The sequence below is a fragment of the Cyprinodon variegatus genome, unplaced genomic scaffold (genome assembly GCF_000732505.1).
Source record: "Cyprinodon variegatus isolate N-32 unplaced genomic scaffold, C_variegatus-1.0 Scaffold410, whole genome shotgun sequence".
In the NCBI taxonomy this organism is placed as follows: domain Eukaryota; kingdom Metazoa; phylum Chordata; class Actinopteri; order Cyprinodontiformes; family Cyprinodontidae; genus Cyprinodon; species Cyprinodon variegatus.
In genome coordinates, this window is record NW_015150863.1 from 210,718 (window position 1) to 226,346 (window position 15,629).

Consider the following 15,629-nt stretch of genomic DNA (forward strand, 5'->3'; position numbering starts at 1 on the left):
AGACTTGTATTTCAATATGAGTCATAGCAAACCATTTATCCTTTCTTTTTGCATTTTGAATAAATACCTTTTCTTCATATCAAATATGTTTAATTGGGTGATAAACTGCCTCGAGAACATGATTGTTATACATACGAGTCCATATTTCCATATATCATCCTCTGGCATGGGAGCTGGCTCGGAGCTCGTCTGCCTGGCTGTGTGTTTCCTGGACGGGGCCGCCTTTTACAGCTGCTTTTTGTATCTCTGCTTCTGTCTCCTTGAACCCCAGTCAGCCTCGGCAGATGGCCGCTCACATTGAGCCTGGTTCTGCTGGAGGGTTCTTCCTGTTAAAAGGTAGTTTTTACTCTCCACTGTTGCTACAAGCATGCTTAGTGTGAGGGATTGCCTTCCAGTCAATGACTCGAATTAATCAACTGGTTTTCCTTAGATAGAAAACTTTGAATCAATTTGACTCTATGATCTGGTGAACTTTAAAGAGCCTTAAAGTGACGTGTTGTGAATCGGCGCTATATAAATAAACTAATTTGAATATTTGTTTACACTTGGATGCCAATGCTATCCTTTGCAGGTAACATTTGTAACAGCACTACATACACATATGGGCAGAAATAAATAGAATAAGACATAAAACTAACTTTCATCAGAACAAAATCAAACATTTCTTTAAACTGATCTTATTTGCTTAGTTTTTAACACGTTTGCCCATTAACTTTGGTAGCTAGCTTTCATGGCCTTATTATGTAACTAGTCTTTATAAATGGAACATCAACAAAACTCTTTAAGCCATACTGACCATTAAAAGTGCTATACACTAGCAGTTGCACCACTACAACTGATAGGTAGGCAACATGGCTTTTAGTGCATTGCACAAGGGCACAAACATTTACGGAGGAAACGGCAATGGAACCCTTTCCAAACGCAAGAGGACTATCAATCCCACAGAGCCTGACTAGTTTATTCATCAAGAAATATACGTTTTAATTAAAAGCAGTTTGGAAAAGACAATAATAAAAACAAGATGTTAACAGAACAAAAAAATGTAATACTAATTGTGCCTTTTAACTTAAATAACCTTTACATATTCCTGATTAATTCCATTAATTCTAGTTTTTAAGATTCATACATAAAAAGGTTTGAATAAACTGTCTAAATCATGCTTTTTAATTGCTGCTTATATTACTGAGTTTTCAAAGGAACCAGGCTTCCATCATCAGTTTAATGCAAAGGATATAAAGAAGAAAAGAGCTGCACACCGTTAGGATCTTTATGATGTTTTATTCCAGCACAAGTTGTTTGTGTTGTAAAATGGCTGTGTAGCTAGGAATTAAAAGGAGAGGTACAAAATGGAAAATCAGAGACGGTTCTAGCATATGCTTTAATCTCTATCCTGTTCATGTCCTAAAACCACATCTTGGCAAACATTTCCCTGCCTTCTTTGGAAACATGGCGAAAACATTAAAATTAAAGTCAAAAAAATAAAAGCAGAAAGATTATGCTTTATTTCAAGTCACTCTCACAATGAAGGGGAGGGGGGGTCTGAGAGGGGACAGTGGATGAAACACATTTACAGTCTGATTCAAAATGTTTTCACCTACCTAATCAGGTAGCCCTTTTTTCACACAGTTTTTACCAACAGTGGCACAGCAGGAGGGCAGCAACTATGCACCTTTTTTTTTTTTTTTTGCATTAGTTTGACAAGAACTACTGCTCCTCAAAGAAAGTCACTAATACCAACCTTAAAAACCACGACACGTGTACATTCGAGAGAGCTTCCCTCGTCTGCATGACGAGCCGCTCCTTTCCTATTCACCGACTTCCTTTCAACACCTCAGAACCATTTTCAGAAATAAAATAAAAAAAACATAAACCCCATCGGTATTAAGAGGAAACGGGAGGAAAACAGCATTTTAAGATTGTATTCAACCGGCACGTCCGGTAAGGCTTGAGATCTCTTCTTCTAAATAATTATTAGTATTTTAACAGTTTGCAACTGGGGCCCCATGTGTCACAGCACACAGAGATTCAGCAGCTATACACATTTTCCAAAAATAAAAACAAACAATAAAATACAGGGTAATACTGTAAAGTTAAGGTAAAATCCTTCTTTTATACTTAAACATTCATATTTCAAAATAAGATTTTTTTTTTTACTTGTAATAAACCACCAATGAGAGACACTGCAGTCATTTCTAACATTTTCTCAACTTTGTTATGTACAAGATTGAAACATACCATGACATGAAGAAATAACCTAATGATCTAATTAAAAAAAAAAAGAAAAGAAAATGAAATGAACAATAATGACCACTGCAGGTGAAATGGTTTGAAAACTGTGACGTCACAGAGCAACACGACATGACTCTTATTTATAAAAATGGGGGTAAAGACGACCACACACACTCATTTAGGCAAGTTATGCTGTAAATTTACAGTTATGACACCTAGAACTCTGTAGGCCAAAATCTCTAATGTAGAATGCTAAACATTAGGGTAGCTTTCTATTAAAAAAATAATAAAATAAAAATAAAAAATCAAGGAACGATAAGTAGTTTATGGCTTAAACATCTGATTTCTCCACTCAGCCTTGCTGAAATTACTATCAGGACCAAAGTTTAATCTCCTGCATCAACACATGAGTGTAATTCAGTTTGGGAGATGAGGTGGAGGGATAACAGGAGGAACCCACGAGGGACGGCGCTGTCGAAGATTTTCCACCCTTTTCACAATTATCCATCATTTAATCAAAAAAAAAAAAAATCACAATTAAAGGATTCAGATCATCAAACTGTTAATAGGCCGATAACCTGAGTAGTTTTCAAATAACTACCTCGTTCATAATGATGAGAAAACAAGTTCTCCAAATAAAACCAGGCCCTGTGTGAAAAACCCTTTTGTGAGTAAATTCATTGGGTTTGACCACATTTAAGTTGTTCAAAGTCACTTAGAACATTTGAATCGAGAATCACCTAAATGAAAGCCGAAATAAAACAAAGTAGACGAATAAAAACAACAAATGCTGCCGAATCCTTTTTCATAAGAAGCCGGTCAATCAGAATTACGCCACAGCTGAGCGTCTCCTTCAGGAGATCACGAAGAAACAAATAACTTCCAGAGCGCAGCTCTTCTCTGCTATTCCACAATAAGCGAGTGAGCGACAGCGGACCAACGAGAACAGTACGGACTGTCGCACCTCGCTAATGGAAATAGCCGATAAGCTTACGATTATGACTTGGTGCAACTCACAGAACCAACAATTCTGCTCTCTAGCAGCAGATCGTGAAGCAGAAGGTCCAATTCACCCCCTTTAACTCGAACCCAATTAATTAAAGGAGAGAAGTAATCCAAAGTTCCTCAGAAAACTAATTTAATGAGGTAAAAAATAAAACAAGGATCAAAGTAGCTTTGTAAAAGTCTGGCCTAAATCTGATGGAGTGATATGACTTTAAATAAGTAGAAATTAGGCTAAAATAAAACAGTTCTGCGAATGAAAATTACTCCATGATTGTTAGGGCTAATGCTAGAGTGCCTTTGATACCCAGTTATGGGTATAAAATGCAGAGGATAATTTTTATCATCTTTGTTTTTTTTTCTACATAGGGCAGGTTGGTGGTGGCAGCTTTATTTGCCAGTATTTAAATTTAAAATAGCTTTTACTATTATTATTAGTCTTTGCCAAATAATAAAGTTGCATTTATGTTCTGAAGCGTTTAAGTGTAAATATCGGAGAAAAAAAAAGTCAAAAAGGGGTAAAATATTCCACACAGCATTGTTAGTTTTACACAAGCAGTCTGCTCGTCTTTTCCTGCTGCATTAAATTTTTAAAAACAATTTCTCATTAATTTAAATAAAACCTATTTATTTAAATAAATGTTAAGGAAAGTCCCGTCTTTTTTTCCCTCCAACAATGCATCGTAGCAATAATCCCTTTAGGTTTTTGTTGCGGTATACCAAATAAAAAAAAAAAAAACATAAATCCCACTTTTTCAGCAAGCTCTGCCACAACAGACACATCGACAGAAGGTCCTGATGATTAAAAACAAAACATATACAATGGCGGATGTTGTGAAGATATGCGGGTTAAAGGAAGAACGTAAAATAAACTTAAAGATTGACAGCTACCATTTTGAAGTCTTTCCAGGGGTGGGGAGCAGTTAGGGCAGTATGGATCCTTAGTGCAATGAAGGCCAGAGGAGCGGCCGGCTGCGTCGCCTCAACATCTAAGCAGCCACTCGCCCTGCAACGTGTAGCCAGCTGAATCATCGGCGGGCTTACGGAGAGGTCCGGGGAGGCTTCGGCGACTCTCACAGGGAAGGAAATCGAGGAAGGGGGTGGGGTTAGCTTCTAGTCGAACGTATTTCTGTTCACAAACATGTCCAGATGTACTGCATACTCTGTAAAACTACTACGGCTGAAGCCTCGGAGACGGGGAGAGAGTCCGGTCCAGAGCATCTTCTGGAGGAGTCCTGAGCCTCGTTTCATCACCTTCCAATAAAAGTCATGTAAGTGTCTACATGTATGAGGACGTGTAAACATTAAAATGTGAATAGTGAGGGGATGGGGGGAGATTATTCTCGCTGCAGCGAGTGTGTGGCGTAGGGTCTGTGTGCGACACCTATGTGTGTGACTGTTTTTCCTCTTTTTTTTGTATTTTATGGACTGAAATCTGTGTTTATGATTAGTTTTTTCCTTGCTTCCAAAGCGGTCTCTCCTATCCTGCAGATGTACATTCATCCATCGTAAGGGGGGTGGGGGTGCAGGGTTGAGTGTGACACTTGGTCACACACACAAACGGCGACTGATCCTGAGGCTTTTCCAGCGGTCCAATAAAGACGCCCAGCTCGTCCGCGCACTCAAAATAAACAACAGTAGAGGTACTGAAAGACATTGTACCACATGTAGCCAGAAGCAAAAGCAAACGACTGGACCATGCACAGCCACACAGGGTCAAGGGTCATCTGCCGGGAGGCTGCCACCTTCTGGCCTTCTGGAGGAGGGAACGATCCTGTTGGAGGAGGAAGAAAAACATGATTTGGTTCTGATCAAAGTGACTGGAACGAGCTTTTCCTGCAGGATAATGACCCAGTTCTGTTGAACAAACCACCGGGTCAGACATACCTGTGTCGTAGAAGTGGGCCAACAACTCTTCTTTCTCCACAAACCGCTGATACAGCCAATTAGTCAGGGCCTCGGCCTCCACAGGAACCTCTTTGATTGGATACATCCTGAAACACAGGATGAAAACAATGAATAATGATTAAAAAAACAATAGAAAAAGTATTTATCTGTAGTTGAGGTCCAAGAACTACAGAAGACTACATGTAGAAAGATGAGAGCAGGATCCTTTTATTGTAGTCAGTAATAAAAACAGGCACCGAAAACAATCTGTCAATTCTTTTTTTCAACTGATTGATTAATAATTGGATAGCAAAATGTTCTTTAGTGAAGTGAAACTAAAACTTTTTTTTATCATCTTAAACGGAACATTTTTATATATTTTTGCCTAAGTGCTCTGTCAGCTAAAGGCATATTTTACAGTCTCTATATTCCAGTTAACGATTAATCGATTACTAAATTAGTTGACGATTATTTCAATTATCGATTAATATGATTAATTGTTTCAGGCCTACTCACAGTATTTATCAACGCCTCAGACTAAAGTTAAAACATCCAGGCAGTTCAAACTAAGACCCAGCTGTGATCCCTAACAGAGCATTTCATCATTACAGCCGTCTGTGTTTGCTGATTTTCCTTTTCACGTTCTAGGGATTCATTAGCTGGCAGCCTCAGCGGAGAACCACAGAGAGACAGAAGTGCTGAGGGGAGCCTCCGATGGCAGACAGACCCATGGAGCTCCACTAAATGACTCACAAGGGAGTGGGAGGATAGAGTCAGGGGAAAAAACTCATCTAAAGCTGCTAAAGCTCAGTCAGTTTAGCCATCAAGAAAGTGAGAAGTCAGTCGCAATTTGGGGAGAAGCAGCACTGCAAAAAATAATAATAAAAGGAAAAAAAAGCCTCAGAGATTCAGCTTGGGAAGCTCTCAACCCGTTTCCCTGAATACAGATAAGAAACTGGGAAGAAGAACCAAGCTGGGAAACAGAGACATCCAAAGGTTTTTACTTGCATTTAGATCCTTTGGTAAACATCTGGCCCATGGAAAAACAGGCCTATTTAGACAGGTTCTAAATATCATGTTGATATATTTCTGATCAATGGATGAAACTTTTAAAAGCTGTTTTTTTTTTTTTTTTTTTTTCTGGAAACAACGCATAAATATTGCAGGAGTCCTTATCGATTAAATGGAAATAATAGTTTAGTAAAACTCCAAAAGCAATTCAAAGAATACTTTGAACAAAACGCATAAAAATATTTGCAAAGTTGAAAAACATATACAAAAAAGTAAAACCGGCTTTAGTGAGGTGCATTAAGACCTGAATGATAAATAATAACTATTGGTAGCTGGTGATTAACCAATTCAATAACTGATAGAAAGTAGCGTTTTATATTTTGGTCAAAAAAGTAATAGCTATAATTTCACATGTGTGCTACAAATTTAATATATAGTGGAAATTAAATAGTGGAAACAAAAAACAAAAACAATAATGCAGTCATCATTGTCCCAAAAACCGGTTTTCGTTCCATCAGTTGTTTTCCTAAAACTACATTCCTGCAATCAATGTGACAAATGAGGATGAAAGAGGGTCAGCTCCACGTGCTGTCATGGAAGGGCTGATGAGATCTGGTTTCTGACCAGAAGGGGGCTCTAGTGAGCTGCGTTCACACACCAGGCAGCTCCTGGTCACCTCCAAACAGAGGTTACAATCTCCTCCTTCAGATAAGCACTTCCTCTGCATTCAACATTTCCACCGTGAAGGTGAACAGATGCAGAGAGCACCGAGGTTTGGACCGATACCGCCATTAATTCATGTATGATTGCACGATTTAGAGCAGCTCGTTTGCCTGAATCAGTGTTTTAAACACGATAGACGTGAGTTTTATGATCTGTTACAGCTAGAAGTGCAATAAAGATAATCTGCGTTAAAACAATTACTATAACATGGACAATGGGTAATGCACATTTGAAAGCATCAATGTTTAAATCCTTAATTAATGCAGTTTTTATTACTAAATAAACTGACTTGATCCATTTCTTCTTGTTTCAATTCCTGATTTTCCATCTGTTTTATTTTAACTAAAATAAGGTTTCTGATGAAGTTCGCTGTTCATTTTACGGCGAGAAATGGAAACGCCAGCATCGAGCACGTCCTTTGCAAAAGTTAAATTCCAAAAGAAAAGGATATAAATCTGCAGCGATGCAATCTGCTCTGTTTTTGCACAGGTTTTGCACAAAATAAAAGCAGACACACAAAGGCCCATACAGTGCAGCTCATGCAAGAAGTTTGTATCTATTTTTGCATCATGTAAAGAGAAAGATATTTCTAAACAAAAGATAAACCGCTATGAATAATGTTAGGAAGGAATCCTGAGCTTCATCACTAAATGGTCGACAGTGGCGTTGGATGTAGGAGTTTGCCCTGAAATCGAAGGGTTGGTGGTTCAAGCCCCGACTCCGACTTTCAGTGTCGTTGTGTCCTTGGGCAAGACACTTCACCTGCATTGTCTACTGATGGTGGTTAGAGGGTGGTTAGAGGGCCCGGTGGCGCCAGTGTACGGCAGCCCTGCTTCTGTCAGTGAGCCCCAGGGCAGCTGTGGCTACAATGTAGCTTGCCACCATCAGTGTGTGAGTGTGTGGGTGAATGAATGTAAAGCACTTTGGTCAAGTCTCCTGACTTGAATAAAGGCGCTATATAAGTACATGCCATTTACCATTTAAATTAGGAGAGTTTTTTTTCAAAATTCAATTAAACTCACCTTTTTTCTTTTTGAAGCATTTCCTGGAGAATTAAAACCCACTATATAAATATTTCCTCCAATCAGAGAATTTCTTAATAATGAATCTACAAAATAAATTTGATGCACAAAGGTCAGTGTTTTTTCATGGACTTCATGAAACGTGTGCTTATTATGCAGCAGCTCAGTGTGTGAGAACCAGTCGCTGGCAGGTCTGAACAAGGCCCAGGTATGGAGAGAAAATACCTGGAGTGAGTAAAACGAGTGTAAAACGCTTAAGGATATCTAAGAAACCCAATGGAATTCTTTTCCTTTTTTTTTTTTTTTTGACACCACTCTGTGTTGTCGAACCTGATACTGTGATTAGAAGTAAAAGAAAGCTGTTTCTCAAAGCCCTTCTCCTGTGTCTGCAGATATCAGGTGTCTGTCAGGTCAATGATGTTCCCGAGGAACCACTCACCTAGATTGCCTGTCAAAATGCTTGGAAAACAGAACAAATGTGTTCACTTCTTACATTTTGATCAATGAACAGATGCATAACTCGACACTACCTCTTATAAAGCCCCAAAGGGTAAACACAGTTCTTTCACTACATCAATTTTGTAAATTAAGGAGTCGATATGATTAAGTATCGAATGCAAAACAGTAAACCTAGAAAGAGTCTCAACCTTCCAAGAGGCCTCCGAGGTAGGAAGTGTAAGCCGATAGCGGGGGGGAGGACACAGAAGCTGGCTCAGGCCACTTAGCAGTGTTAGAGCATTTATGGGCTTAGGTGGCAGGTGGCCGCCGCCGCCGTGCTTTTCCTGCAGCTGAAATATTCATGCAGAAATCAGATTCGTCTGGTGCTCTGAGCAGCTGCACAAGCTGCTTTAACAGCTGAGGTTTGAAGGAGGGTCCCCGCGCTTTGATGGAGAGAGAGAGCAGTAAATCTTTCCTTTTCACTGGTTCATCAGCTGGCTTTGTTTTATCAAGGGCGACCAGGGGGCCGCATCTGGAAATACGGCAGCAGATGACCTTTTGAGGAAAATTGGCCGACGCAGGGGAAGTTGAGGAGCTTCTTAACTTGCCTGGAAGACATCTGATCCCTAAATAAGCTCTTTTATTGGTTAAATACTCCTATAATTAAAAACCAAGTAGTTAACTGAAAAGCTATTACATGTCTTGCTAACATACCCATGCACCTTCACCTTTTCAAATTTGTTTATGTTACAACAAATGTTAATGCTAATGGGATTTTACATAGATCCAAGTGAATTGGAGCAGTTTTTAAAAGTGTGGCATGCATTTGTAGTTATGTTGTTTAACCTGATAACATTAAATTAAAACTATTTACATTTTTATGAATATGTATAATGGATTTGTGTAATACCTGAATTTTCTACGGTTTTAACCATGCGGCTTATATGAAGGTGCAGCTTTTCTGTGGATTTTCCTAACTGCTTTACTTAATGTAAAGTCAAAGATGGAAATCAAAGATGAAGGGGCTAATTTTCAATTGGCACAAAAACATGCTAGCAGCAGGCACAACAGAACAAATGAGAACTAGAACAAATGTCCCGAATTCACACATTTTAACATTTATTTGCCGTATTAAAGCTGTTGAACCAGTGAACAGACTGGTCTCAACTCCTGTAAAGAGCTGACTAACCCTCATCTTTAAAAGCTCTTACTGCTGCGAGCCAACAAGCTAACAGGAGCTAATATTCTTCTTCGTCCCTACTCTAGGGGGATATATGTAGAGCGCCCCCTACAGGTTTGGTGGGGGACAGCTCAGTTGGTATTGGTGTCTTTTAGCCCAGTGCGGCTTTTATGTACGTTTTCAGTTTTAAAAAAACTTTATGGGTGCGGCTTAAAGTGAGGTGCGCTCTATAGTCTGGAAAAACGGTGTATACAATATATCATATTTTTAGGTGAAATAGAGAGGGTTTTGCTTCCAGTGGAGCGGAAACGGAGGCGTCAACATTGTGCCAAGTGTGGAAGATGCTGGCGTCTGTATTTACAGGGGATGGTAGTGATGATGGCGGCGTTGGTGCGTGTTGGCATTTTGCCACAGCTGCGCTCTCAGCTCCACTCTAACCCACTTGGCACCGGCCTACTTGGTAACCTGATGCCAATAGAGGAGAGCTGGAGTTTCTGCTGTCAGGAGACTTCAGCGTCACGCTTCTCCCACGCCTTGATCTATGCAAGAGATTAATTACATCCTTACATGCGACGTTTCAGCTGGTGTAATTACTGAAGGATCAATGCCCGAAGAGGAAATTTTTACGTGGTCATACTGGGAAATAATATAGAAATAAAAAGGTGCTGGTTTCTCATTTCTGATGTTTCAGTGTAGAGTGGGCCCGACCAACAGGGCCATGCAGGGACCATTTAGCTTCTGTACAGCTCTTCAGCTTTTGTTTCCACTTTAAACTTGTTAAGGAAGTTAATAAAACTTGACTTAGGCTGTAAAAGGCTTCTTATTACCCAAGCCTATATGGATTGATGCCAGCCGCTGCTTTGGTGACTCTATTAAGAACCAAAGACTAACACAAGGGATCTGCTTCAAATAGTGAGGACCAGGGCGTTATGCATCATTCCAGGTCAACAAACTCTGCTGTGCTTCACAAACACTGATTCAATTTCATTAATAGAGATCACTACAAACTTGATGTGGACTCTCAAGGGCCCTCGCTCCACCACGAGCCCTTATCAGCAATCAGACAGAGTCAGAGGAATGGCTGACCTCTGATCAGTAATTGCTCCGTTTGGACTTTTACAGCGTTTCGCTTCTTTGCTCCAGGAAATGATGCGGTGCGGCGATGGAAAACATTTATACCAAAGGAAGGAGTGTTTAAAAAAGAAAACACAGACAAACGGCTTGATGCATCCGCAGCATTATATTGCAGTTAATTAATGTATGCATTTTATTAATTATAATTAGTTATTTGCTGTATCAATATTGGATAATTTTAAATCATTTTTATTTATTCCTTTTATACGGAAGAAGATTAGAGCCACTGGAAAAAAAAATTAACTGATTTTTAAATTTTATTTCAGTTTACTATGGGAAAAAAGTCAGAATTCTGAGAAAAAAGTCAGAATTCTGAGAAAAAAGTCAGAATTCTAAAAAGAAACTCAGAATTCTGACTTTTTTCCCATACTAAACTGAAATAAACTTTAAAAATCAGTTAATTTTTTTTTCCAGTGGCCCTAATCCTCTTCCGTACTTTTACTTTTTAAATTTCATTATTTCAATTTATTTTTATAGGCCGTTTATATCTGCAGCAGGTCATATTATTAACTTTATCCTATCTATAAACTTCCATTCCATTTTTAATTTATGTTAATGCCAAGTGAGGTTAATAATAGTATTAGTCCTTGTTACCTGCTTTTTCTTTATTATTTCGAAGTTATTCATCGTTATTATGTGATTCATTATTTGAAGAAAAAGATTGATCAATTTATCATTTAAAGTTAATTTTATTGAAAGATTTGTCATTGGTTTCAATAGTTAATCGTCATTTTGTATGAAAATCTTACTGTTTAAAAGTTTAAGTGAGGATAATTCTTCTGTTTAAAGTGACGTAGGGCGGTCTCTCTCCATCCTAACAAGAGCATGGTGACCACCTCTTATTTAGTGCTATTTTTTAAGTTGCACTCCTCTTAGCGACAGGAGAAGCATGATGACAGTGACCAGAATTTAATTTCCTCTCACAGGTCTACAGTGAGTCAGCATCACGTTACAAAAACTCTCACGTTCATACTGAGATTTCCCCTCTTGCTTTTGCTGCAAAAAGGAAAAAAATGAACAGAAGATTGGGGCTGTGGAGGTAATGTTGAATTATCTTATCTTCCGTCTGCTTAACATTAACCTATCTGAAACGTGACGTGGAGCTGCAAATGTATTTTGTCCCAACTTTTATCTGCTTGTCCACGTGGCTCGAGCCAACTTTCCCCCCGTCACAGTGACCCTATACCTCTGTTATCAGCACAAGAGTCAGGTGGAAAGAGGGCAATAAATCGCCTGGTAACAGTGGATGGAGACGAAACACCAAGATCAGACTGGATAATGGCAGAGAAGTCAGTAAACCATCCAATGTAGGAGTGTTCAAGGTCGCTGACGTGGCATTTACAGACTCTTATATGCTGTAAAAATCTAAACTGGGCCACTTTATACTAATATTATCAGCAGCATTAAATATTCTGCACTTCTAAATCAAATATCCTTGATATGAAAATGAACCTAAGAAAACTTTTTTTTTAAAACAAACAAATTTATTCCGCAAAGACAGTCTCCTTTTTTTTCTTGTCACCCTCTAAAGTGATTTTGATAATTTTTTCCCCATCGTCTCCAAGTGTGGTATACATATCAAATCTCACTAAAGGATCATTTTGTTATCCAATAAAAAAAAAAAAGAAAAAGAAAACAAATGGATGTAGAGGGCCCTCTTTCAGCCAGCTGACTGGAAGTGCGTTGTGATATGTTAATCTACACCTCAAGCAGCCCCAGAAATTGAACTTACATTATAGGAAAGATATATTGGACATTTTCAGCAGAATGAGGCTAAAATTGAAGCTTTCTGGAAAAAAATCCTCCAAAAAACACTTAAATGGTGTAAAGCAAAGGATGAATATGTGGTAAAGGAAGATGATGCCTTCCTCTGTCCTCTAGTAGTTTGGGTCTGGATATCTTACTCAGAATAGTTTTATCCTAATGAAATTTTACATTTTTTTTTAGTATAAATAAAATGTGTAGTGATTTCCACTTGGAAAATAAAGTTTGGTCATCAAAACATCTACAGCGAGATAACCTGAGATATCTGGACAATGCTCCCTTAAACATGTTCACACATTACAGCAGCCGTCTTCTATGGAAATCTCAGTGATGAAACAATTACAGGGTTTATACAGGAATGAGTAACTCTAATTTTATGTTTTTTAAAGCTCTTACCGGTAGAAATAATTTTAATGCCATAAACAAGTACCCATGACTCTCATATATACACGGCAAAATCCTTCATCTTTACCGTCTACAGGCTGCAGCCATTTCCCAAATTCCTCGATTTCCAGCCATTTTTGTTGAAATTAGCATTTTCCCCATTCTCTAACTTTTTTGAACAAAGCTTTTTTTTTTTGTTAAATAAAGAATTTTAAATGCCACAATAATCAAATTTAATAAATTCTAAATGCCATAATAATCACATTTAATAAATTCTAAATGCCATAATAATCACATTTAATGAATTTTAATACCAATTCCGGCCTTAATTTAAAAAATAATAATTTAATGACTTAATGACTTTTAATGACCCGCAGAAACACAGAATTAGAAATAGTAAACAACGACAAGGTGGCTGCAGTCTTATTAGATGAGATATTAAGTGTGGTACTAATTTCCTTAAATTTTTTTTGAGTAAATTTACTAAGTTTAAACATTTAATTTTATTTAAGTTTTCATTAACATTTTTTTCTGTGGCAAGACTAAATTATCTAAGTTTTTTTATTCTTTCCCTCTAAAAACAGAGTAATTAATCTAGAAACTGCGTAAATGAAAGAAATACTTTAACGTTGATGCTGCCTTTATTGAAGTATGAATCCTGGATTCTACTAATAAGTTTTTAATGCAGGAGGTGTTTTTTTTATTATTATTTATTCATCTTTTTAAATTCCCCCTTTGTTGAGATAAGCACCTTGAAAATCCTCTCCTTAGGAACATCCTTGGATTACTAATTAGCGTAGAGAAATAACGAATGACTAATGTTTCATTAAGTCAACGATTTTATAATAGGTAGTTAGAGAGATAACGGGGAGCAAATCAGTATTCACTGCTGCAAACTAATCAGCCTTTAAAAACAAAACAGGTGTGCAGCTGAACAGCAGACCAGGCAGAGTCAGACTCCATAAATCACATCACCCTTCAGATGTTTCCAAACAGCAGCTTTTAGAAAAGCACACCAAGCACCAAGAGACCAGGAAAAAAGAAGGAAAGAAAAGGAGGAGATGGTGCATTTAAGGAAAACTGATTTTTATGTATCCAACACCCACTTCTGCCCTCGTTCGGCCTCTGTACTCCCACCTAACTTTCCCATCTGCCATTCACAGAGAGCTTATGATGCTGCAATCTGGGAGGCTGAGATTATATGGCATGGGTGAGGAATGGAGGGAGGGGAGGAGGAGGATTTGAAAAAGTGAAGAGCCCTTGATGTGGATTCAGCCAGAATATTACTCAATAGTCAGGAGCAGATGCAGCCTATAGAGCCCCCACAGATGAGAACAGAGGACAGCCGCCCTGTAATAAGGCTGACACTGAAACAAGCAGGCTGATGATGTCGGATTTCAGACCCAGATGCATTAAAGTGCCTTGTCCTGTTTTCAGCTGTGCCTGAACTTGCTGACAGAAGAGCTGCTGTATGTACATCTACTAATAAGGACAACTCAATAACTGACAGCTCCTTTAGAAAAACAACATAAAAAGGTTCAGAAGCACCGATAAGTTGGGAAAACACGCAACAAATATGAGTCAGAAATCTGTTTCCACTAATAGGATGTCAGACAGTTCAGTTACTGGCATCCCCTGGTCATGATGAAAATACAGCCTCATATTGGAGAAATTAAAAACAACAGTGTCTACAATAAACAGTGTAACATAATTAGAGCGGACATCTAGATACTCGACCAAGTATCTGGGTGATAAACTGGACTGGAGTAACAGTGATGCTCTTTGCCAGAGGAGCCTGAGTGGATTCTACCTGTTGTGTCATTATCCATCTTCTACTAGCTTATCTCCAGGTGGGAGGTAGCAACCCCTCAGTGACAAGATGCAAGACAGGAGAACGCTGGTAAAGGTAAAATAATTAGTGAGCGAGCTCTTCCATCCAATGTTTGAAGCCGTTACAGAACCGGACAGCTCCTTCAGTGACAGATATACTAGGTGCACAAATACAGCTTTATCGCAGATCCTTCCTGCAACCACCAAATAAACTTTCAAATTAACAATCCTCACAAAACCATTAATAGGTTGGTTTTTTTTTTATGTTGTAGGTTTTTTTTTCTTAAAAAATTCAAATGTATCATTTGTAGATTTGTTTTACTCCTCTATTCAATTACAAGTGTTTAATAAGAGCATGATAGCTTTAATAACTGAACTGTCTTTTTATGATGTTTGTCCCATTGATACAGTTTGGTGCTCTTATTTCTATCCCCCCCACTTTGTACATCTGCATGCTTCAAAACTTTGCTAATGTATGGAGATAAATATGTCTCAATAGTATTCAATCAAATCAAATAAATCTAAAAAATAAAAATAGTGATCATAATGTTTGGAATTCTAATGAATCTTTTTTTGTAATGGAATAATCTTTTGTTTTCTTTTTTAATGTCTCAATTTTCTCATGAAGAGAAAATATGATTTGCACAACATACATGTTTTACATATAGTTCTTTAGAGACTTTTTTTTTTTTCAAAATATATTCTGTTAATTTTTTTTTTTTACTCCAATTCAAAAACTTTGACCACTATACATTTTTTCGCAATGAGATTAGTTTTTGTTTGATTGAATAATATTTGAACAACTTTATCTGCATACTAATGGTGCCTTTTTCCCCACTGTGGGAAAATAAATAATATGGCTACGCTTATCTAAAGTAATTTAATTTCTGGGGGAAATCTCTGTTACGGCTACTCTTGCATCAAAATAGTTTCCCAAAAAAAAATCAAAAATGGCCAGAGTAGTTCTTAGGAGGAGATTTTTCGACACACAAAACAAAAAGCACTTTTGGGGAATATTCTTGTCT

At 37.9% G+C, this 15,629-nt stretch overlaps 1 protein-coding gene across 1 annotated transcript in view; it reads right to left on the reverse strand.

Annotated features, from left to right (window-relative positions):
• Positions 1-1,670: 1,670 nt before the first annotated feature.
• Positions 1,671-15,629, reverse strand: part of lpgat1 (lysophosphatidylglycerol acyltransferase 1) — a 55,160-nt gene continuing 41,201 nt past the window's right edge. Inside the window, exons 7-8 of the mRNA XM_015388003.1 lie at positions 5,119-5,225; positions 1,671-5,005 (exon numbers count right to left, since the gene is read on the reverse strand). Coding sequence (XP_015243489.1) covers positions 4,854-5,005; positions 5,119-5,225 — 259 coding nt within the window. The 3' untranslated portion in view covers positions 1,671-4,853. The remainder of the gene's footprint in view (positions 5,006-5,118; positions 5,226-15,629) is intronic.